General features: G+C 37.8%; 1 protein-coding gene across 4 annotated transcripts in view; it reads left to right on the top strand.

Annotated features, from left to right (window-relative positions):
• rock1 (Rho-associated, coiled-coil containing protein kinase 1) overlaps nucleotides 1-22,013 on the top strand; it is a 130,152-nt gene extending 108,139 nt beyond the window's left edge. For all 4 annotated transcript variants that reach the window (XM_069921690.1, XM_069921688.1, XM_069921689.1 and 1 more), the window contains 6 exons: nucleotides 6,208-6,278; nucleotides 8,534-8,622; nucleotides 11,427-11,505; nucleotides 16,967-17,228; nucleotides 17,941-18,157; nucleotides 20,638-22,013. In XM_069921690.1, the coding sequence (XP_069777791.1) occupies nucleotides 6,208-6,278; nucleotides 8,534-8,622; nucleotides 11,427-11,505; nucleotides 16,967-17,228; nucleotides 17,941-18,157; nucleotides 20,638-20,641 (722 nt within the window). In that variant the 3' untranslated portion in view covers nucleotides 20,642-22,013. The remainder of the gene's footprint in view (nucleotides 1-6,207; nucleotides 6,279-8,533; nucleotides 8,623-11,426; nucleotides 11,506-16,966; nucleotides 17,229-17,940; nucleotides 18,158-20,637) is intronic.
• The last annotated feature ends 3,779 nt before the right edge of the window (nucleotides 22,014-25,792 follow it).

Raw genomic sequence — 25,792 nt, 5'->3', positions numbered from 1 at the left:
GGTCCTTTTACTGCACATGTCTTATCTTTCTAAAGTGAGTAATTGAATGCCTTTTTCTATTTGCACTTTCTGCTTGTGAGTTGGCATTAGAAATCTGACTGTATCTATATTGGATTAAATTGTTTTTGATGTTTAAAGGACAGCATTCTACTGATCTATAATAAAAATGGGTGAATCGCAGACTTAATCATGAGATTGGTTTAACAATTTAACAAAAAAATTAAGATACAGAAAAATACCGTGCTATATTTTTAAATTAGCCATTTGAGGCTACAAATGATAGAACTTTTAGATTAGGTTAATATTTGCCAACCAAGTGCATGGTCCATCATAAAGTTATGCATTTCAACCTAGTGCTCAAACGATTAAAGATTTTAGCTATTTCATTAGGCATCATTAAAATGATCTCTTCACATTGCCGAAGTGTTGTAAAGCAAAATTGGAATTTATGTATCGTTGCTATTTTGGAATTCCCCATAAAACTGTATGTTTGTGAGGGTACAAAGCAGTTTCAGATCAATCTACACATAGGATACTGTCTTTTAAATTATTAAAACACCAAATTTTAAGATTATGAAAATTGAATGCAGCAAGCATGTTAACTGTTTTCTGAACTACTGTGATTGCTCTATCTTTTTACTACTCCATTGCCTGCAGTTTGTCTATTTTAACTTGAACCTCCTAATATTGCAATATTTTGAAAACACTAAAAGTCAGGTTGAAGTTTTGGCAGAATGATTGTGACTGAAACGTCAACTCTTCTCCCATTAACTCTTCTCACAGAAGCAGCCTGACCTGAGTATTTCCAACATTTTCTGTCAGTACTTTAGATTTCTAGTGTCCATGTGTTTTTGATTTCCAAATTATAAGACAAGTTGCTTATAGATTGGAAAGAGTACATTTGTGGGCAAATGCGAAGACTTTTCATGCTAAGACTTGTGAGATTACACAGGAAGGATGTTCTGGTCTAAGCTGTCCTCCAGAATCTTTTTTAAAATGAAATTTCATATTCCAGCATTTAAGCTATGTTTTCCTCCATTGCGGTGTGCAGCTATAATATCCCAGCTCCCCAAAGATATTGTTTCTGTCACGGATTCTTTACTCGTGAAAACTACCACCTTTGTCGAACGGATACTGGCATGGTATATTTTTTTGGATCTTCTGTTGATTGTCCACCTACCACCCACCCATACCAGTTTATTTGCTGCTAAAATTTTTCCTTCATGTTAGAGTTATATCCAGATTAATTTATTTCAGTATGCTTGTGACAGACATTCTATTGCTCTCCATGAACATGAACTTGTTTAATATTCTGCTGTATTTATTCCAATTAAAATATTTTTGTCATTTCTAAGCATTGGTTTGTGAACCATTAGAGTTTCAATTTTTAAATGGTAAGACATAATCTTTCTCATTTAAAATTTTCCTCTTCAGATTCCCTGGTCTGCAGTTTCATCTTCACCATGTCTGTCCAGTCTCTCTCTTCCTCTATCTCCTTCAAGAAAGTCTCAAAGCCCTCTGCTTCTTCCTGAATTATCATTCTGATCGGTTTTCCTCCACTAACACTCTCATTTGCCTGGTGGAACTTGTTCTTATCCATAATAACTTCCTATTTCCTTCTAATCAAAGGCGTAGCCACAGGCGCTTGGACGAGCCCCAGTTAAGCCTGTTTTTTTTTTTGTTGGCTTTGTTCTGAACCTACCTTAGCACTATCAACCAACTTTTACTCTATTACATTGATGACTGCACTGGGTCTGCTTTCTGCACCGTGCAGAATTAAAAAACATTTTTGAGACATACAGCCCTGAAACAGGCCAATTGGGCCCTACAAGTCCATGCCGACCTATTTATATCCCATTAACATACACCCTGGTTCTTTTTTGGAAGGGTGGGAGGAAACTGGAGCCCCTGGAGAAAACCAATGCAGACATGGGGAGAACATACAAACTTCTTAACGACAGCATGGGATTTGAACCCAGGTTCGGTCCACTCTGCTGGCACTGTAAAGATGTTGTGCTAATTGCTTCACCATCCATGCTGCCCACCTTGTCTATTTTATCAACTTTACTAGTAACCTCTCCTTTCCCTCTCAGGAGGCAGGCAATGTACTGACATTAACTGCAAACCCACTGACTTTCATAGTTACCTCAACTTCACCTCCTCTCATCTAATCCTGAAAGGATACAATCCCCTTCTTCCAGTTTCTTTCCCTTAGCTGCATCTTCTAACAAAGTGAGGTCTTCCATTTCAAGATATCTGAAATGTCTTCCTTTTTGAGCAATGTGGCTTCTCCTCCATTGTGGTCCATAGGATCATCTCCCACATTTCCACTGTCTTTCGGAATTCTGCTCTCACCCCCACCCTCCCCACAGAACAGATAGAGTTCCTCGACCTTGCCTTTCATGCCACCACTCTCTTGACATTTTCTTACTATTTGATATTTTATTCCAGTAGTTCAATTAAAAATACTCTGTCATCTTGACAGTAGGTTTCAGAGTTAGGGTGGAGGGTTATTTTTCAGTCTGGAGGTTTGTGACAAGCAGTGCACCTCAAGGATTGATGTTAGATCCACTTTGTTAATCATTAATATAATCAATTTGGATGAGAATGCAGGTATTATGGTTAGCAAGTGTGTATAGCAAGGACATTGAAGAAAGTTATCTAACATTACAAAGGGATTCTAAGCAATTCATCAGTGTATTGAGGGATAGCAGGTGGAATTTAATTAAGCGTAAGGTATTGCATTTTGTTAAATCAAGCTGAGGGAGGGCAAGGCAATATACATTTAAGTCTTTGGACTGTTGTAGAGCATAGACCTAGGTGCTCAAACGATGAACTAATAGATATCTGAAAGCATTGGTAGGTTGTGGTTAAGAAGGCATACTTGCCTTCATTTGTCAGGGTGTTGAGTGCAGGAGTTAGGACATCACGTTACAACTGCACAAGACGTTGGTAAGGGCATATTTTGAAATTTGCTTTTGGATGAATGTCATTGAACTGGAAAAGATGTAAAATAAATTTGCAAGGATGTTGGTAGGACTAGAGTGTCTTTCCCTGGAGTGTAGGATGCAGAGGTTTGACCTTAAAAAGGTTTATAAAGTTATGAGGGGCATAGATATGGTGATTCGTCACAGGGTAGGAGAATCTAAAACGAGAAGGCACGTTTAAGGTGAATGGAGAAAAAGATTTCAAAGGGTTCTGAGGGGCAACTTTGTCACATGGAAGATTTGCTGTAGGAAGTGTTAGATGAAGGTGCAATTATGACATTTTAAGGACATCTACACAAATCAGAAAAGGTTAGAGGTAAATGGGACAAGGTCAAATTGGAAATTTGGTAAGCGTGGAAAAAAGGGCTGAAGGACTTTTCTCCATGCTATACAGCTAACTCTGAAATAGTTTAGATGGCACATGATATTTAAGGTGAAATTATTATAATTTTATTAAATTGAATATAACTATTTTTCATTTGGCTGAAGATTATAAGTTTATCATCTTTTGAATTGCATTGAATCAATATGAATTAAGGCCATAATTCTGAGCCGTTGTAAATGAGTATTATACATTTTTAGTTTGCATTTGTCCAAATTTTGTGTGGGAAAGCATGGGTGAATCTATGGAAAATTGTGCTAATGGCAGTGGTGGCCAACCTCTCATAATGGCCGGCCTTGGTGGCCACCATGTTGTATTTGGCTTTGGCTTTTTAATAAGTTGAGAGAGAATGGGAGGATGGATGGAGCAAAGTAGAAAGAAGTGTGTGTTCTTTGTACTTTTGGTAGCACGCCCCCCCATCCCCCTTTGGTGGGGGTGGGGATTCCATGCCTTGGCGTCCATGAGGGATCAAGGATTCCATGAAGGGGTCAATGATCTAAAAAATTTGGGGACCCCTGCACTACACGAACTGTGCAGCTGTCATAATTAACCCCCTCCCCCAATTTTACAGATAAAGCCTTACTAATATAATTAATAATATACTATTAAAGATAAAGACTCTTACTAGGCAGAGATTAGGAGTGTTGCCCCAGCAGCAAACGGCATCGGCCGGGTCTACATCTGGGTGCTGCCATTTCATTGAACACATCTTTATTGAAACTTTATTCAAACAGCTGCTGCGGGGGGGAGGGGGGCATGACCTGGGTGCTCTGCTGGCTAAATGTTTGTTCCCAAGTGGTTGTGTGTTGCTTCGGAGAACAATATACTGGGCTGTCACCTCTGGTGACTGAAGGAATTGGAGTTTTAAATTAATTTAAATGCATCTGGCTCCTTGAAGAGAAGGGAATCTGACAAATTTATCCAATCTGGGAAATTAAGCAGACTGCAGATTGTTTGAGCAAACAATGAGAAGATGGATGAACTCAACAGGCCAGGTAGCGTCCATGGGTAGAGATTACTGTTTGGGGTCCTTTATTGAGACTAAAGTAGGAAGGGTTGATAACAAGTATTTTGAGTGGAGGCACCTGAAAAGGGGCTAAGAGGTGACAGGGTATTGGACAGAAGTGGAAGAGGTCGAGAGATAATTGAGGGAGAGATTACTAAGATGGTATTAAGGATAGAGGGAAAAGTAGGAACTGTAATCGGGAAAGAAGAGATAGAAACAGTGGAACCATATAGAGGTTTTAAACCTAAAGTTTAAAAAAAACTTTTCATGCAGTAACTATAGTTGTTCAGATGAAATGTGAAAGTGTTCTTCCTCAGGCTTATGTTTGGCCTCATCCTGGTAATGAATGAGGCAGATATTTCTATGTGGGAATTGTGAAGGGAATTGCAATGATTGGCTACTGGGAGTCTAGTTTAGATTCACAGATAGGTAAAGGTATACCCCACTTTACGAATACTCAAATTATGAAAATTCGCTTTTACAAAGAAAGCTGTGTTCGCTTTATTGAAAAAGCGGCTAGCGGGGCGGTCAGCGCGCGGCCAGTGGGGTGGTGAAAACTCACTTTCTGCCTTATTCTGGTAGGTGAAACTACACTGTTCGTACATTTTTTCTACTTTATATAGGCTGTGTTTTTATCATATCATTCCTGCTATTACTATATGCTATATGTTATTTGGTATGATTTGTTGGGTTATTTTTTAGGACTGGGAATGCTCAAAACATTTTCCCCTGGAAATTAATGGTAATCGCTTCTTCCCCATTTCGGCTTACGAAGGGTTCCGTAGGAATGCTCATTTCGTAAAGTGGTGTACACCTGTAATATGCTCAACTCTGTTTTCTCAAGTTGTAGGCCACCTGTTTTTAACAAACTGCTTGTCAATTTAACATAATTAAAACTGTCTCTGCCACCTGAAATTGACTTCTGCAATCAAGGGCAGTGTCAATCTGCCAAAGACTCTGCTGATGTTTGGAGTGCTCTTCCTCAGATTCGTTGAGCATCAGTGACGCTTATTCATTGTCACAGAATCGTACCTTTCACACAATATGTCAGACTATATGTCTAGGATAGACTCGCCATAAAAAATTTGCACCACAGAATGTAATCAAGAAGGACTGCATTCAAAATGATTTCAGGCCTTTCATGTTTCATGTGTGAGGTCAAACATTGGTTTAGAACCTATCTTCTGATCACCATCTAATGTTTTTCCTTAACTAATGATTTTGTAGGTATTTCTGCATGTTGAATACTGCTTGGAGGGATAAAAAGAGAACAATGTAATTTACTGAGGGTAATAAGAGTACAATTTCATTTAGGTTGGGAACAGTATTTTGGTATCCATCACCAAACTGGCATTTTCAGTATTGCGGAGTGGACAATGTAAACCATTTCATCAGATGGTTATAAAAAAAACCTATATTAATAACAACTTGTTTCACTGTTGGATTCATTTAAGAAAGGCATTTCCTTAGTAACAAACCTTCAGATCTCCATCTGCAACAGAGTAAGGGAGGGCTTGCTCTCCAAAAAATCCAAAGCATATTCATATTCTTATAATTTTGTCTAACTGTTTTAAATGTAAACTCTGGACTTTTGATCAAGGAATAGGAATACCTGCTTACATCTTTTTTAAACAAGGTTCAATGAAGTCCATTATACTTTTTGATGTTTCCTATTAGTAAAAAGATGTTATCAGTAGCTTGAATAATGGCAGAGTTCACTAGATATATTGTTTATTTATATTGACTTCCAGTGGTGATATTGTTTACCTAGACTGTCACAATTTCTGTCCAATCTCTTATTCACTATATTCTAAATGATTTTTCGAAATTAGAAACCAGGATGGAGGGCTGGTTATCAGTACCAAACCGGACAAATATCAAGCGGTATGGATGGAAAAGGCAGGTAATGTACCACTGTAGTTTGTCATTAAATATCAGCACTTTTCTGTTGACATGTATATTAAAATTTTTAAACTCTGAGAATATAGACGTTACTTAATTTAGTGAAAGCAAAAAACAACAGATGCTGGAAATCTGTATTTCTGCTTGAAATTAGGCAGTAGGTGAGGTAGCATCTGTGGAAAGAGAGCTAAGAATAAACATTTTGGGCAATTTAGCTTTTATCTGATAATTTCATCCACCAGACATGAATAGTGATGTTATGCAATGCTTTTTTTTGACATCACTACATAAAATTAATATGCATGTCTATGATGTACATTTTGCTTTTTTTTTTTCAACACAAACTTATATGCTGCTTAAAGGGAAGATAGCTTTTTGTGATCTTCAGACATTGAATCAGGATGTTCACTTCTCCCTTTCACTATATCCTAACCCCTTCCCTAGCCCTAAACCTAGTATTCGGCCCTCATCCCTTCCCTTGTCACTTGCATTTAATCCATTTTTGCATACTGGATCTTGACTGTGTTGTTTCCCAATATTCGATAATTGAAAATAACTGCTTTATGGGGATGAGCCTGAGCTTTATTTCCTGTAATTTTAATTCTCCATCCTACTCTAAGATGCACTGTTATAATAGGTCATGATGAAAGCTTGAGGAACAGTATATCTTCCAACTAGGCAAGTTGCAGTCCAATGATCTTCTGCTTCATCAATCCTTGAATCACATGGTCAATGCTTGTGATGTCCTTTTGTGATTGCGCAATGTTTAATTCCATTCACAGCTCCTTATCAAATAAAGGGTGGCCAAACTGCAGCTCGCGAGCCACACGCGGCTCTTTGACAAATAATGTGCGGCTCGCATAAATATGTTGGTTGAGACAGGAATCATGTGCCGGTGCTCACAATGGTCGCTTTAATGGGCATGGCTTGCGATTTAAAAAATATTTGATGTATTATCATATAATAATTAACACGATATAAAAGTCGACCCTTTTACTTTTGGCTCCTGGCTGCCTGCCCATCTGAGCTCCTGACACACCAAATGTTGTCACTTCCTCAGGCCCCGGCTGCCTGCCCTCAGGATCTCCTGATGCCTTGACTCTTGCCTTGGTCTGAGCCATGCACCCGCCCATCTGAACTCCTAATGCCCCAGCCACAGAATCTTGCCTAGGGCCTGTCAGCCTGCTCACCAGAGCTCTTGATGCCTCAAACGCAGACTTACCACTGAGTGCCAGCCACCTGCCCACCCATCCAAGCTCTCGACATCTTGAAGGACACAGGAACTTAGCGAGTACTTTTTAATTCTTGAAACTAATACAAATGAGCAGTTTCAAAGCTACATAAATGAATAAATATTATTACATAGATGTATTTCTTGTATATAATTTTCTTTGTAAAGAAATGTGCATGTAAGTTTAAAAGCGTGAATGTAATATTTTTTTGATGTCTTGCGGCTCTCAACGCCTGAAAATTTATCCTATGTAGCTCTTATGTTAAGGAAGTTTGGCCAATCCAAACTCTATTATGTATGGATGTGGGACGATAAGTGACAAGTTGGTTAACACCACAAAAGTGCCAGGCAATGGCCATCAGCACCAAAAGGGGATCTAACCACCAAATCTTGACTGTCATTGACTCCCCTTGTGTCAATATCCTGGGGGGTGGGGGTCATCATTAACTTGAAAGGACTGGATCAGCCATAATCTTCCATTCAGAAGAACTACAGATCAAGTACTCTCCTTCCCTCAACTATCAACCATCACCTCAACTATCAATCATCACCTCAAAAATAGTTTGCCATGTTAACAAAGCTAACCAGTGATGCCCACATTCCACAAATGAACAAAAAACATTCTTCAACTGTTATTTCGAATTATAACGCATTTCTTATACTCTTTGTAAATATTTTATAATGATCATTTTTAACTGCCAGTTCTGTTCTCTTCATCATGTTTTACTTAATTCTTTTAGTTTCTGTTTTTCTATCTTGTTTTGGATGCTGCGGTTAGAAAACAATTTCAATTTTTATTTTTCTGGCTACTAATTCCTGTCTCTATTTGCAGCAACAAAATTACTGTTATTTATGAAATCAGCCAGCTTTTTTTTCCTTGTAGTTAGACATTCTGATCAGACGTTTTGTGGTCAGGTATTCAGACAATGCTGCTGAAGAGGGTGATTTTGATGGAAAAGATGAGATTGCAAATGCTTGATTCAATTTTATTTTGTGTAACATTGAACCTTCTTTGTTAATTGCAGTACGTTGTGGTCAGCAGCAAAAAAGTTCTTTTCTATGATGATGAGCTGAATAAAGAGCAATCTAATCCTTCCATGGTATTAGATATTGAGTGAGTATAACTTTCCTAATGAAGTAGAACTTGCAAAACAGGGACTTCAGAGTGAAGCATAATTGGGAAAAATTGATTCAAAAGAAAAAAATAAAAAGAAGCAATATATGATGTGATGTCTGATTGGAAAGATCACATTGAGGGTTATATCATTGATTCACATTGACTATGAAACAGTAGATTTTCAAATATACGTGAACATTTTTAATTTTATCAATTTCTACCATGAAAATATCATTTATTCCTTTCTGTTAATCTGAAGACTTGCAAATCTTTAAAAGCAATTGTATAGTTCATGCACATTGAGTGGGTGCAAGTTTAGTTTGTGTTGTCAGTTTCCGCTGTGGTGACTTGCATCAGAGTGCCTTGCTAAGCTAAAATAATTGGAATTTGTGGACCATGCAAAAAAAATGGCTGCTTCAGTCCCAGGAGGAGGAGAAAAGTTGAAGTATTTAGAGTTTAATAAAGAGTAGTACTGACTGCTTGTCCCCAGTTGCATTCTCACAAGTAACCAATTATGCATATTTGAATGAGGTTCTACTTTGCATTGAATGGCAGGGTTTTAAGGAAGAACGGCATCAATTATCTCACATATGAAAGAATGAAATTAATAAAATTGATAATCGCTGCTGTATACAACATACCAGATCATTTCAATTGGTTGTAATTTGAGAACAATACAGTACAACTCCGATTATCCAAAATATTCGGGACCGGGTCTATGTTGGATAAATGTTTTTTCACAGAACTGGTCATTTAAAAAAAAATAGCCCAGTAGCAATAACAAATCACTTGTATCAATGTTTAAACAACAACAAACAACAAGGGAAGGCTTTTTAAGCATTAAACATAACATTTAATTCTCACTTTTTAAAAAAAATGCTGGCTACCACTGATCACAGAGACCTCCCAATTGCCATTGCCAATCCCCACCACTGCCACTGATCTCTGGGGAGGCTTCCTGGGCCAGGTGAACACTCCTTGTCAAGTTGGCAGGTTCCAGTCTCCCTGTGGGCGCATTCCAGGAGGGGCTGTTCCAGCTTCGCGTCCTGGTTCTCGATGTTGGAGCTCAACACAGACCCAGTCTTCGCCTGCACCCACTCCCCCTCCCAACTGCCGCTGACGATCACTGACACCTCTCCACTGAGGTCCCTGCTCCTGCCCGGGAGGCCACACTCCTTGATGACACCAGGACAAGGGTTTCTTCTGACTGCTTGAGGCTGGGAGCCAGTGGCACGCAGTTTGAGAGGGAGAGTTGAAGAGAAAAGCCAATAGGGGTAGGTAAAGAAGAAATGAAAAGAGAGAAGGGAGAGAGTCACCTGAAACGAGGATGATCATCGTTCTCATTTCATGTCGTGTGAATTTTTTTTCAACCTGCGAGGTGAGTTCAGCTCTGAAAATTTTTCAGATAACTGAGGATTTCTGATTGTTTCAGATATCCTCATTTTATCCGAAAGTTTTTGGAGGCGAACAGATGTCACTTCCAGGTCGAGATATGTGAAGATTTCAAAGTTGTACTTAATTATTATTTTAGTATTCCTACCAGAAGTACAGGCCATAAAAAATAATTCAAGTTGATGCATTTTGAGCTTCATGTTTGATTTTAAAGAATGTGGGTGATTCAGCATTTACAGCCATAAACTTGTTAATCAGATAAGTCCCTTTTCCATTACCACCCTGTCCCAGGAATTAACTGGGAATTTACTGGCACAGGGTCCAGTGGAAAAGGAACATTGTCCGAACAGTGGTGTCAAATGACGTAATTTCACATCAGGGATTAACCACCTCTAACCTACTCATATCCCCACCATTTCCTGACAAAACCAGTAGAAAAGGGACAGCAGAAGTCACTCATTTTCAGTTGAAGGTAGAACACTCTGATCCCTTGGGATATGAGTGTGTTCAGTGGAAAAGCAATTAGTGTTCCAGAGGAAATAGCACCAAGGACTTCCAATTCCATGATACTGCACAGCCGTTTAACTGGGATGCCAGTGGAAAAGGGATATGGAGGATTAGTGTCAACCAATTGGATGCTTGGGGTTATGCTTGCTGATGAAGAGCTGGGTTACTTAATTGTGGCTAGTCTCCACAATGCAATGAATAGTATGTCATGACCAATATATTAGTCTTATATGCAAAGGAGTAAAAAAAAGTCAACAATTTTAAGCTGGAACCCTTCATCAAATATTACTTGAACCCAAATTTGCATACCACCAACAAGGCACATTAATATTAAAGCTAAATAAATAAGTCACAGATAGGTATTCACCAGTATTCGTCACACCTTTTGACTTCCTAAGCCTTTTTCCACAAAGTACAAGTGGTTTTCGAACACTCTTCATTTGCTTAATTTACAATTCTCCAGAAACATTTAAGAAGTTTGACTTCATCAAGCTAACATGTGTCAGTTATTTGGCACTTGCTCTACTTCCTGGTCTATCAGCTGAGAACATCACCAGCTTCAAGATCACCAAGTTGCAAATAATTTTGGGCATGTCACTGTTCCTTCGACACTGAGGGCAAGAATCCATCAATTCCTCCTCGGAGACTCATTCAAGGAAGCAGCTCACCTCCATCGATTTAAATTACCATTTGATTGTGGGTAAATAAATGTTGGTCTTCATTGCATTACCTACATTCAGGGTATGAACAAAGGAAAGATATAAGTACAGTTGACAAAAAGTTGCATTAATACACCTTTAATACACCTTAAAAATAGTATGTAATTATTTTATCCTAAAAGTTAATATGCACAATAATGAAATCTGCAAGTCATTTGTAGCTCCGAATAATTTATTTTTCAGCAAATTATTTCATGTGCGTCCTGTAACACAAGGTGATGTATACAGGGCAGAAACTGGAGAAATTCCTCGGATATTCCAGGTGGGCAATTTTATTTTTGTTTAAATTTTATTGTTCTGAGAACAATTGTTCTGAGAACTGAAGAGATTTCAATAGAAAAAGTGCATGCATTATTTTGCAACCTATTAGATTGTGTTAAATAACTAATTCCTGTTATTCCTTAAAGTTCAAATTTTGTTACAGCTTAGATGGACACAAGAAGGAGGCTGAGTAGGTGAGAGCCAGGAGTTAAAGGGACGCTATCACACCTAGTAGGCAGGAGGAGGGTAGATAGGTGACAGTCAGGAGAGTCTGTTGCGGGGTGACCTACCAAGGACAGGCCATGGCGATTAGGTCTCTTGCACAGAGTCTGGTCCTGTGGCTAAGAAGGGAAGGGAGGAGAAGAGGTGAACTGTAGTGATAGGTGATTCCATCATTAGGGGGACAGATAAGAAGTTCTGTGGAAGAGATCGAGTATCTCGGATGGTATGTTGCTTCCCTAGTGCCAGGGTCCAAGATATCACAGGTTGAGTTCATGACATTTTCAGGAGGGAGGGTGAGCACCCTGATGCCATGGTCTATAAAGGGTTCAATGACATGGGTCAGAAGGCTGATGAGGACCTGCAATTCAGGGAGTTGGGCACAAGTTTGAAGGACAGGACCTCTAGGATTGTGATCTCAGGATTGCTACCCATGCCACATACTAGTGATTTTAGAAATAGGAGGATCATGCAGCTTAACATGTGCCTAAAGACATGGTGCAGGAGGGAGGGCTTTAGGTTTCTGGATCATTGGGCTCTCTTGCAGGGAAGGTGGGACCTGTTCTGACTGGACGGTTTGCATCTGAACTGGGAGGGGTCTAATATCCTGCAGGAATGTTTGCTAGTGCTGTTCTGGGGGAGAGGGTTAAACTAGATTTGCAGTTGAGGGAGAATCAGAGTACCAGAGTAGATAGAAGATGTGAAAATTGCATGCAACAAGTTGATGTGTTGTACATGGTGGAAATTTTCTCAGATGCATCTATTTCAATATATCTTTTTGTAGGAAAAGCAGATGAGCTTAGAGCATCGATTGGAATGTGGATTTATGGCATTGTGACCATTAGTGAAACTTAGTTGCAGGACCGGCAGTTCAATGTTCCAGGCTTCTGAAGTGGGAGCACAGGGGAATGAAAGGGGTAGGAGTGGCATTGCACGTCAGGGAAATGATCTCAGCTGTGCGCAGGCAGAACAAACCAGAGGACTTGTTTACTGAGGCTATTTGGGTGAAGCTAAGAAATGGCAAAGGTACAACCACACTCATGGAGTTGTATTATAGACGACCAATAGCCAGCAAGAATCGGAGGAGCAAATCTGTCGAGAAGTAGCAGACCACTGCAGGAAACACAAGATAGATTTTGATTTTCCCACATATTGACTGGGACTTCTGTACTGTAAAAGAGCTGGATGGCTTGGAGTTTGTCAGATGTGTTCAGGAAAATATAAAGGTGCCAACTAAAGAGAATGTAATACTGGATCTCCTATTAAGGAATGAGACAGGACAGGTGACAGAGGTAACCTGTGAACATTTTGTGTCCAGTAATCATGGAATGTGGATTTATGGCATTGTGGCCATTAGTGAAACTTAGTTGCAGGAGGGGCAGGACCGGCAGTTCAATGTTCCAGGCTTCTGAAGTGGAAGCACAGGGGAATGAAAGGGGTAGGAGTGGCATTGCGCGTCAGGGAAATGATCTCAGCTGTGCGCAGGCAGAACAGACCAGAGGACTTGTTTACTGAGGCTATTTGGGTGAAGCTAAGAAATGGGAAAGGTACAACCACACTCATGGGGTTGTATTATAGACGACCAATAGCCAACAAGAATCGGAGGAGAAAATCTGTCGAGGAGTAGCAGACCACTGCAGGAAACACAAGATAGATTTTGATTTTCCCACATATTGACTGGGACTCCTGTACTGTAAAAGAGCTGGATGGCTTGGAGTTTGTCAGATGTGTTCAGGAAAATATAAAGGTGCCAACTAAAGAGAGTGTAATACTGGATCTCCTATTAAGGAATGAGACAGGACAGGTGACAGAGGTAACCTGTGAACATTTTGTGTCCAGTAATCATGGAATGTGGATTTATGGCATTGTGGCCATTAGTGAAACTTAGTTGCAGTGAGTCTGGGTCTTTGGGAACTGGTTGAAGTTGGTGGCAGAGATGTAGGGAGCTCTTTTGGGCCCCGGCTGCCCGCTTGCCGGAGCACCTGACACTTCGCCCACTGACTCCAATCCTGGCCCTGGCCCTGGCTGCCTGGTTCTAAGAAATTAGGAGCAACTGTAGGCCGTCTGGGTCTTTACTCTTGTCCTGCCATTCAGTTAATGTCCACACCTTATTAGCCTCTGGCATCAACCCTTTAATGATTCAGTTATATGCAGTCTTCAACTGAAGGAGTCACTCTGCTGGTACCCAAATGAAGGCAGATTGGGATAGAAGTGGTATGTCAAGGAGAATTGGTCCAAATGTTGGAGAAGAAAAGATACTGAAGCTCTCATCGAAACACAAGAGGAGAAATGATGTGCAACTTCTCGTGAGGAATTGAAGAAAATGAAGCTTAGATTTAAAGATCACGATACAATTGAGTTTGAAATATGAAAGGTTCAACGGCAATAATTATTGTGATACCAAAAAAAGATGGAGATTCTTTAAAACCTTCATCATATAGACCTATCTTATTATTAAATGCAGATTACAAAATATTTGCCAAAATATTGGTGAAAAGAGTTACTAAATTATTGCCCAAATTAATAAACATGGATCAGACAGGATTTGTGAGAAGAGGACAACATGGCTAGATTAATCAGTATTAATCATTTAGCACAAAATGAGTGTAGCAGTGGCCCAAGCGTTTGATAGATTGGAGTGGGACTTCTTATTTAAAGTGCTAGATGAATTCAGTTTTGGTCAAACTTTTATAAACTGGATGAAGGCACTATATAATCTAAACCAAAAGTAGTAACGAATGGACAAATATCTGCTCCATTTCATTTGGCGAGATCTAGCAGACAAGGCTGTTCTTTATTCCCAGCTCTGTTTATTTTAGCTATAGAGCCACTAGCAGAGGTCATTAGGAATGATTTAGAAATTAAGAAGTCAGGAAGAGTATAAAATTAGTTTATTTTCAGATGATGTTTTAATATATCTGACAGAACTGGAGACTTCTTTACAGAAACTAGATATAAATCTGGAAGAACATGGTAAGATTTCAGGTTATAAAATAAATTGGAACAAAAGTGAAATTATGCCCCTTACACAAGGAGATTATAGATTTTGTCGAAGATGTACTCAATATAAATGGCCAAAGAAGTGATTAAATATTTCAGGATCCAGGTAGATAATAATTTAAACAATTTATATAAACTGAATTACTCACCATTACTTTCAAAAGTTGGATTTTTAAAAAATTTGACGACCCTGCCAATAATGTAGTTAATTGTATTAAGATGAATATTTTTCCACAAAATCAACATCTTTTTCAAACCTTATCGATACTATTTCCACAAAAGATTTTTTCAAGAATTAAATAAACATATAAGGAAATTTCTTTGAAAAGGTAAAATGTCAAGAGTTTCTGTAGAAAGATTAATGTGGAAATATGAAGTAAAACACAGAATTCTGTGGACACCATGGTTGAAGTAAAAACACAAAATGCTGGAGGAACTCAGCAGGTCAAACAGTGTCCTTTATGAAGCAAAGGCAGAAATACATAACTGACATTTTGGGCTTGAGCCCTTCATCAAAGTGGAAATATGAATTGGTAAGTTTATAGCTTCCTTACTTTAAGAAAATTATCAAGTGGCTCAAATTAGATTTTTTTTGAGGGATCAGGAAAACTGGCATGGGTTAAAATACAGTTGGATAAAATAGGAGAGAAAATAGCAGAGGAATCTATATATAAATGAGATCTTAAGTTAATAACCAGTGAGAAAGAAGCCCCATTGTTGAAACATTTAATTATTATTTGGAATAAGATAAATAATAAAATTGGAACAAAATAAGTATATCATCTAAGACGCCTTTGATTCAAAATAATCTTGTATGTTTTATTAAAGAAAATCAATTTTTAAATATATGGTTTCATCCTGTCTTTAAAAATGTAGAAGATTGTTATGAACAAGGTCAGTTGATGTCATTTCAACAATTAAGGAATAAATATGGAATAACTCAGAATACTTTTTTTTGCTATCTTCATTTGAGAGGATATCTGCATGAAAAGTTAGGTCCAACAATGTTTTTATTGGCTTGTAGTGAGTTGGAAATTCTTGGCAGGAGAGCTAATACTGTGAAATTTATCTCTGCCATGTACCTTTTATTACAAGCAGGCACTATTAAACAAAGAGATCTAAATATTACAATTGATGAGAAATTGAATAAAATAAAATCAAATTTATCAGATAATGTTTTAGATGTGGTGAAGAGACAGGAACCTTTTTACATTCTACTTGGTCATGTTCTAAAGTTAGGTCTTTTTAGAACAAATAACTGGTACTGTATTTCCACAAAATCCAGACCTATTTTTATTGGGAAATATAGAATGAACAAGACCCAAGTTAAAATTATCATTTTATCAAGTGAAATTTATTAAAATAGCATTAGGGGTGGCAAGAAGTGTACAGTGACATAGAAATCAAACGCATCTTTAGGTATGGAGAGATGGAATGCAGAAATTCAAAGCTATATTCCTTTGGAGAAAATTTACACATAATTTAAGAAATAAACTCTTTTTTTTTAAATTTGAAGCCCGTATATGCAAAGTTTAGGGGTAAATATGTAAAATGTAGAACCCCCAATGTGCGAACCCACCCTTCATGCAATCAAGAAAACTATTTTTCTTTCTTTTCTGTATTTTATATAACTATAATATTACACTTATATTTTTTTCTCTTTGTATAATTTCTGAGTGGGAGGGGGGAGGGCAAGGGTGGGTTAAAATTTCAAATTCAATCAATTTATTTGAATGATTATTAATTACATGCTTGGAAAAAATTTTAATAAAATATGAAAAAAATGTGAGAGGTACATTGAGGGGGAAGAGGAAAGAATGCTTAGATCGTAGAAAGTAAAATGAAGGGAAGAATTGTGCAAGATTTATTTTACAGACAGCGTCCATTTCAAGATACGAGCAGTCGGTCAGAACGGAACTCGGTGTAAGTCAGGGACTACTTGTAAGGTAGAATTTAAACCTATAATGGCAAGTACAGCTTCTCAGCAAAATCTGGGCTTTGTTGTATGGTTTATCTCTGATCCTCTTAAAAATGGTTTGTATGGTTGACGTTGGACACCATCCTATGTCTCACCATAAGCACTAACACCAATCTATTATTGAGACAAGGACGTGCATTGATTTGGACATTTGCTCAGGTTTCCTTTGGTATTTAGTATTTTTGTGTTCAGTATACAACCTTTAATTTCTGTTTGAACCATTTTAGTTTTGTATTTGCATAAAATAAAGTGTGTAATTTTTCAGATTCTATATGCCAATGAGGGTGAATGTCGGAAAGACGTGGAAGTAGAGAGTGTGCAATTAGTGGAAAAGCCTGACTTTATACCTCATAAAGGCCATGAATTTATTCCAACACTTTATCATTTTCCTACAAATTGTGAAGCTTGTGCAAAGCCTCTGTGGCATGTCTTCAAACCACCAGCTGCACTGGAATGCAGACGATGCCATGTAAAGTGCCATAAGGATCACTTGGATAAAAAAGAAGACATGGTTGTACCATGCAAAGGTATAAATTTTAATGTTTGAAATCACATTGATTTTTATCAAATCACCTTTAAACACATCTTTTCAGCAAGAGGTAATTTATATAATCTTTGGATTTCCCATGAACTGAAGATTACTTGAATAGAATGCAAATCTGATACTGGACCAATGACTGCCTGAGGAACTTGGCAGTATCTGTGGTAGAAAATGGACTATCTTAAGTTTTGGGTTAAGACCTTTAATCTGAACTGAAAGAGGAGAGTGAAGATACCCAGTATAGAGAGGTGGGGCAAAGGCTGGCAAGCAAAAGGTGGATCCAGGTGAGGAGAGATAGATTGACAAATAGTCAGCATGGGAGGGAAGGGTGGAGGTAGCGACAGAGGCTGGGAGGTGATGTGGAGAAGACAAAGGACTTCTGTTTGTGAAATCTGCTGAGAAATCTGACCTGCTGAGTTCCAATAGCACTGTGTTTTTTGGCTTTAGATTCTAGCATATGTAGTCTTTTTATGTCTCTGTAATCTGAAACTAAAGACCAGCAATTAAGATCTTAAAAAATCAGAATAATTTCCTGTCCCTTTTTAAGTCCTGTAGTGTGCAATGTCAGGCTACTGTACTTTGGCTAAAGTTAATTATTAATTCAATTTGCTCAATTATTTAACAGGAATTTTGGAGATTTAGTTGCTTATTTATTTTTGCATGTTAAGTTGCTCTCAGAGTATGTGTTTTCTTTTCAGTGAATTATGATGTCAACACAGCCAGGGATATGTTGCTTCTGGCATGTTCTCAGGATGAACAAAAAAAATGGATTGGACATTTAGTGAAGAAAATTCCTAAGAACCCACCAGCTGTCTCAAGTTTTGTGCGAGCTTCTCCCAGGACATCATCCACGAGATCTGCACCAAATCAGTCTTTTCGCAAACCTGCCAAACATATTGGTCCAGTCAAGCCCAGGTAATGTTATTAACAAAAAGGTTTTCTTCGATGTAAATGCTTAGAAAGTTACATGACACAGATTACCAGTTTGCAGATTTTGCAAAAAGGAATTGAGGGTTCTTGTTGTGTAATTGTGCAAAACAGTGGGTATCTTGAAATCCACAAAAAATATCCCAGCACAGAAATAGTAGAAAATGAATGTCTGCTTTCAATCATGGAGCCTGAAAGTGGCAGATGATTCAAATAGGTTGTTACTGTTGCTTTTGTATGGGAGCATGGGTCTATATTAAGTTTGTGTATGACTACTGTTGAGGTTCAAAATTCTGTTCATGAGTGTGGAGAATTGGAAGAAATACCCTGAGAAGTTTCAATACTGGTAAGTGAGATAGAGACTACAGAACAAACATTGAGCCTGCTGGAGGAACTCACTAGTTCAGGCAGCATCCATGAGTAGAAATGGTCAGTCAATGATTTGGGTTGGGGCCTTTTATTTAGGCTCCAGCAGCTCATTGTTTGTCTAAGAATCCAGTGATTGTAGTCGTTGTGTTTATATCGATAGAACAGAGGTTTTATTTCAGAGATGGATAAACTTAACAATGAATAAAACATTGCATTAAAATTTAAGCTTGTATTTGATAGTCGAAGAAGAAACATTCTAGAATTGATCATCATGTCAGACAACATCTGTGGACAAAGAAACATTAAGACATTAAAATCAATAAGATTTTATGGTAGTAGAAAATTTTAGACCTCATTCAAGAGGTAAGTAAGTAGACAGTGGATTTTGTATATAAATTTGTTTTTTTTTCAATTGGGTGATTTTTATGAGGTTAATGAGCAAAGATACTTTAGGTTACTGATATTGTTAATTGGCTTCAGTCCCCATCACACATTTCACTTTAGTGTACAGTTCTTATTTGCTGGTGACTGGCTCAAACTTGGCTTTGTACAACTTATTCAGCTGAGCTGGTGTTCTTGTCTCCATCAAATTTCTAGTCTGTAATATTGCTTGTCTTACATGTACGGCCACCAGACTGCTACTGAAAACTTTATCCATGTTGTTACCACTTTCAAACTCAACACTTCTCCCAGCTTCCATCCTGTACTCCATATGATTTGATTTATTCTAAATTATATATACTATCTGTCTTTGTCCCACTCACTCATCAATGGAATTTGTTGATCTCTTGTTCCATAACGACCTCAAATTTAAAATTCTTATTTTCATGTTTGCCTTCTCGTCCCCAAAATCTGCAACTTCCGTCAGACCTATAAACATCTCCATTCCATGAAATGCTGTATTTTCCACCACAATCTCTCAGTCTTTGCAAACCCTTTCCCTGGAATTCTAGCATTTAAACATATCTCAGTCACCAAGCCCTTGAATTCCTTACCTCTCTCCTACAAACTCATCACTTGCCTGCTTGGTTCAAGTAACTTTTTGACTAAATACCTGCTCCCTAATGAATTTAATTTGGTTGCAATTAATCTATGTCTCATCTTTTTGATGATCTCTCTCTCTTAAATGAATTTAGATGTCCACGTTAAAAATAGGAATTTGGGCAAGAAACAAAGAAAAAATGATGTTAGTGGGGAGTTGGTATCATTGAGTGAGAATTGATGTAATTGAAGAGGAAGAAAAAAATATGACCTTTCAACCAAAGGATTCCAATCTCTTTTAAAAGTCTATTAAAGTTTATCCTTTTAGTTATCTAATTTCTGGAATTCCTTTGCTTCGTCTTTGCAATTTCATTTCTCTCTTGTTTAAATCCATCTCTAACTAAACCTTTCATCACCTCACCATTTTGAATTTACTCTTGTGATGTGAGGAAATAGAGCACCGAATAGGCTCTTGGGTTCTCCAAGTTGATGCTGAACAAAAAAGCACTCACTTTACAAAAAACTTGCACCATTCTAATTTCTTCTGCTCACATTTCTTTCAGCTCTTCGCAGATTATACTATTTATCCATGCACTGAGCAATTTACAGTAGTTAATTAATTTACTCTCCTTCATGTCTTTGTGATGTGGTAAGAAGCATACATGGTTACAGGCTCCACACACGAAGTCGGGATTGAATCTGAGTTGCTGGTGCTCCAAAAAACAATAGCCGTGTTCATATGCTGTCCTAAGCTAAAATTTGTAATGTTGAATTCCTAAATAAATAAAAAATATTGTTATATTTTATTTTGAAATGGTTAAAGTGGTGGACAAACTTGCAATGTGGAAAATATCTGGTTTCATGTGATGTTAAATTGCTAAATAAACAAAAAATAGTTATATTTTATTTTGAAATGGTTATGGTGGACAAACTTGCAACGTGGAAAATATCTGGTTTCATGTGATGTAAAAGTTATAATTGTGTTCATTCTTATTTCTTAGCCACCTTTCCAAATAAAATAACTTATTTTGAAACTGTCTGTCACTGTTTGTGGCATTTTATCCTTTGCTTGAGTGGATATTTAAGTTCTAGTGATGATGGCTTTTTTTCTTTTTCAGCTAACCATTCATGGAACTTGGATCAACCATTCTTTTCAAGGAAGTAATGCAAAATGGATTTGAGTCCTTCCAATTTAAATGTTACAAATTTCAGGGTTAATATTGTTTCGTCTTTGCATCTCATTGACCTAGTCTCTATCCATGAGCTCTTCAGAATGTGCAAATCCATTCATGGCACATTTACCATACCAGCAGTTTTTTGTGGTTTGAAACGGATATCAGGACGAGAAATATGGTGTTGCCTTTTCCATAATAAGCAAATGAACATCAGGACAACCCATTATGCCCTATGAATTTTCTTTATTGCATCATTTTAGTGAGTAAGGGATAGAGTAGCTGCACTTGAGGGAATAGCTTCTGCTCAAGCAAGGAGGGAAGTGTGTGAAATTGAAGTACTGAAAATAGCACAAAAGAACAAAGAATTGCTTTGAAAATGGCATCAGGTGCTTCAGTAAACCATCATATCAAAATTATTATGCCTCAAACTTTTCATGCCTTCCATGCAGATCTTCTGGTATCTTTAGAATCTAAGCATCTGCTGGCATAATGCTTAGAAACTATACTGTTCAAAATGCTTAGAAACTATACTGTTCAAAATGCTTAGAAACGATACTGTTCAAAATGCTTAGAAACTATACTGTTCAAAATGCTTAGAAACGATACTGTTCAAAATGCTTAAATTAAAATATTTAGAACTGGGAAAATTGACCGAATATTTTGTTCATGATGTGTATTTTTTTTGCAAAGCCATATAGTAGTTTGTGTATTGACAGACCATTAAAATAAAAAAATAAAAATAGGGAAATAGTAATTCTGAACAACCAAGTTTGCGTTTTGGAGGCACATTATTTTGTAATAATTTTATAAATGGATTGCCTTACAATTTAAATGATGGTAGATAACAGATGAATTGTGCACTGTTTTAAAACATAAATTATTCTACTGAGAATACTTCAACAGGAATAGAATTATTCTGTTGATGCCTTACTTTTGAATAACTGTTTTGCTGCCATATGACTCATTGTAATTTCAAATAACTGCATCTGCTTAAACATTTTTAATTGCATTGTGAACTGTTATTTTGTATTTTGAATATAATTCAAAAGTGAATAAACTGCCTGTAATCAATTAGAATTACACATAGGAGACCAGCAGCAAACTTGAACTGTGGATGGCATTAAAAACATTTACCTGTATTTCTGTGTATTGTTCCAGGAGTCATTCCAGTAACATAGGAATTATTGTATATGCAGTTTTATTTTTCACAGTCAGCAGGAATCTATTCATGAAATGGATGATACAGCTTACTTCACCTAGTACCTCCCATGTAATTTAAAGGCTTTACAGTTACATGTATTAAAGCACTGGAAATTGGATTTTTGTTGATGATTGCCTATTTTAAGTGGTATTGAAAATCGCACTGATGGGTATGTACCAATAAACATATCTATATGCGTTTGCCTGTTTTAATGCAATGAAAAATTGTGCTTGCAAACATTGCTTAGTTGGATTTGATAAAGTCTGACACCAAGGTATGTAGACTGAATGGTTGTTGAAGCAGAATCTATGAACTCTCTGAAGAAATGTACACCATGGAGCCACAACAGTCGAGGAAATAAAGGAAATAGCTGTTCTTCAGCCTTTTGGCATAACTGCGAGAATTTTCATTTCATGTTGGATGGTGCAGGATAAATTGCTATGAATACAATGATCCCTCAATACTACCCAAATATTCACATAAATGTATATCTGAAGTACCAGAATGGTTATCCAATGGACCTATTAAATCTAAAGCAGAAATGCTGCCGCAATGCCAAATTGATACTTGCAAGGCTTAAATTCCTCCCTGAATATTTACGATTATTGTAAATTAACCAAAGGATTAGACCTATGAAGGGGTTAAAATAATACAGTGCTGTTCTATTACTCATTTCTGGATTGAAGATCTATTGTTATTCTTGTTTCAAAAATTCAATTTTATTAAAGACTTGCTTGATTTTTCCAAGTTCATTATTCAATCAATAAATAATGAGCTCCTCGGAAAGGTACCCAAGTTCTTGCGCTACTGTTGATATGTATGGCAGGATGGCCAGGAAAATAATGATAGGGTGGGTGGGAGCGTCTGAGATGCACTGAAATTGACTGATTTTAATATTAAATTGCTTTGCAGATTTTTTGTATTGTTTATGGGCCAAGTGTTTACTGCTCATCCCCCTCCTCAAATTGCAGCAGTCACTCTGAAGAAAATACTCCCATAGTTCTGTGAGGTACAGAATTCTAGGATTTGCACATAACAAAGGACTGGTGATAAGTTTTAAAATTAGTATGGTGTGATGCTTGGTGGGGAACCTGCAGATTATTCCTGTGCAGTACTGTCTTTTGAGTATTGAGGCTTGTACTCAGAGTAACCTCAATACTAAGGAAATGCAGTTTTTTTTATTATAAAGTGTACATTGCAGCTACTCTATGCTGATGGCAGAGATGGTGAAAATTTACAATAGCAAATATGATGACCATCAAGTAAGCTGCTGTGTCCTGAATGATGTTGAGCTGCATTCAACCAAGCACATGAAAAGTATTCCATCATACTCTAGATTTGTGCCTTACAGATGATAGAAAGGTCTTGGGGTTACTTCCTCAGGATATCCAGCTTGGTAATTATGTGTGTGATCTTGTCAAGCTTCTGCTCATCTAGTTATCCCCAGTGTGTATTGATGATGAGGAGCTGAGAAATCATAATACTATTAAATGTCAATGATAGATAGTTGCTCTATTTGGTTGTGGGTGTGATTGTCTGGCACCTTTTGAGGCATGAACTTTACTTTACACTCACTTAACAGCATCTGCATCTTGCTCTCAATGTACCACTGGACTGCTTCATTTTTCCACTCTGAACTTAAAATGGTTAGAAGGTCATCCATGATGACTGATTCCATCCATTCAGGAGAGCTCGGGGGGCTTCGCTCTGCTGCCCATTGATGGCTCCACCATTGAGATTGTCAAGAGTGTCAGGTTTCTTGGAGTGCACTTGGTGGAGAATCTCACCTGGTCCCTTAACACCAGCTCGAAAACCAAGAAAGCCCAGCAGCGCCTCTACTTCCTGCAAAAGCTGAGGAAAGTTCATCTCCCACCCTCCTTCCTCACTACATTCTGCAGAGGATGTATTGAGAGCATCCTGTGCAACTGCATCACTGCTTGGTTTGGAAGCTGTACCTCCTTGGACCGCAAAACCCTGCAGTGGATTGTGAAGTCGGCAGAGAAGATCATTGGGGGCTCTCTTCCTACCACGAGGGACATCTACAACACTCGATACAGGCGAAAGGCAATAAACATTGTGAAGGATTTCACACACCTCTCATGTCAACTGTTTTCCTTTCTGCCATCTGGTAGGAGGTACTGCAGCACGAGGGCCCATATGTTCAGATTGGGCAACATTTTTTCCTCCCGGGCCATCAGACTCCTGAATTCTAAGAACGTGTGCGTAGAGTTCTTTGGTACCAGGGACTCTTACAATATACATCTCAATATATATTTTAATGTGTTTAACTTCTATCTTACTTATGTAAATATGGTCTGTGGTCCTGGAGAAATGCTATCTTGGCTACCATACAAGCATGGTATGAACGATCAATAAAGGTGACTTGATGATGTAATTGAAGATGGTTGAGCCAAAAGCATTGGCCAGAAGAACTCCTTTGAGGGACCTCCTGGGGCTCAGATGATTATTCTCCAATGATACTACTTTCTCTGTGATTTTGATGCCTATGTGACATGGTGTTTGGTTCATGATGACATCTTCTATCACTTTACTGATTGAGGGTGTAATAATTGGTACTTAGATTGGATTTGTCCTCTTAGTTGGTGGGACCGACCTGAGGAAAGTTCCACATTGTTGGACAGATACTAGTTGTAACTATTGAAACACGTTGGCTAGAGGTGGAGTTAGCTCTATAGCCCATATGAATACAGGTGCCTAACCTTTTATTGGGAATTGTCGGGACTGGACACCTGTTGTTCAGAATCTTCCAGATTTTGGAATCATTTTAAAAGGACGGTCCCTTTAAGCAAATGCGATGTTTCAAAATCGCACAAAACGGGGCGTGGGGTGTTAAATGAATTTAGATAAATAAAGACCATAATATCACCAGCATGGTTTTTAAAAAATGTTAAAGTAAAACTTCAAAATAAAACTGGGCTCAGACATCACAGACCGCTCAAGCAGTGCAAATTCAGAAAACTTTAGCATAGCGTCAATGAACTCTTTTTAAAGACTTTTTTCAGTGTCTGCTTAATTAAGAGATTTCTGTCTAAGCAGTCTCTTTAATTGAATTATCTGCCATAATCTCATGCTCACTAATAAATGAATGTTGTTCCATCCCACCAATTAACTGATTGCCCATTTTAACCCTATCACCAATGGGCATTTTTTCCCCTATGCACACATTGTCTTCGAGCTCACCCCTACTGTCTTCATGCTTATCGGTATGTTACACCATTTCAGCAATTTCCCCATCACTTGAGGAATGCACAGCGGGTGCATCATTGTCAATGTTCAGCACTTCTTTGATGTCAGTTGCTCTAACCTGCTTTTTGCTGCGTCACTTCTGACGTAGGCAATGAGGTTAGCGATCATCTACCTCTCTTTACTGACACAAAAACCTTTGAAGGCTTATTTTCATCAAACACTGTTGATGGCCAAAGTCTATGCCAAACATGCTTCAGTTAAATTTCTCCATGCATTAACAAGTACATAATCTGCATAACCTCTTTCACCACAGGTTTTAAGATATTTTATACCGTGACACTTAAGTTTATGCAGCCAACCATGTGAATATTCACACACCCTCAAGGTTGAGTTCTTCATGGAATTTTGAAGCTTGTTTCATTACAAGCAGACTGATCAGTGGCATGTGTCCACTTCTTTGTTGTTGCACCCATTCAATAAGCACTCGTTCAATATCTACGTTTTTTGCCCAATGCAAAGTTTTCCTTTTATCATCAAGTCTATGGTCATCACTCTCACTGTAAAACTTTCTGTTTCCTCAAATCATATTATGTGGATGATCCAACATAATCTTCCATTAGACGATGCACAGATACACCACTATCAAGATTGTGCAATAACTCCACCTTCTGCGCAATCAATAATGAAGGG

The sequence above is a fragment of the Narcine bancroftii genome, chromosome 2, assembly GCF_036971445.1.
Source record: "Narcine bancroftii isolate sNarBan1 chromosome 2, sNarBan1.hap1, whole genome shotgun sequence".
Classification (NCBI taxonomy): Eukaryota; Metazoa; Chordata; class Chondrichthyes; order Torpediniformes; family Narcinidae; genus Narcine; species Narcine bancroftii.
Note: the sequence above shows the minus strand (reverse complement) of the source record. Positions and strands in the feature narration are given on the sequence as shown.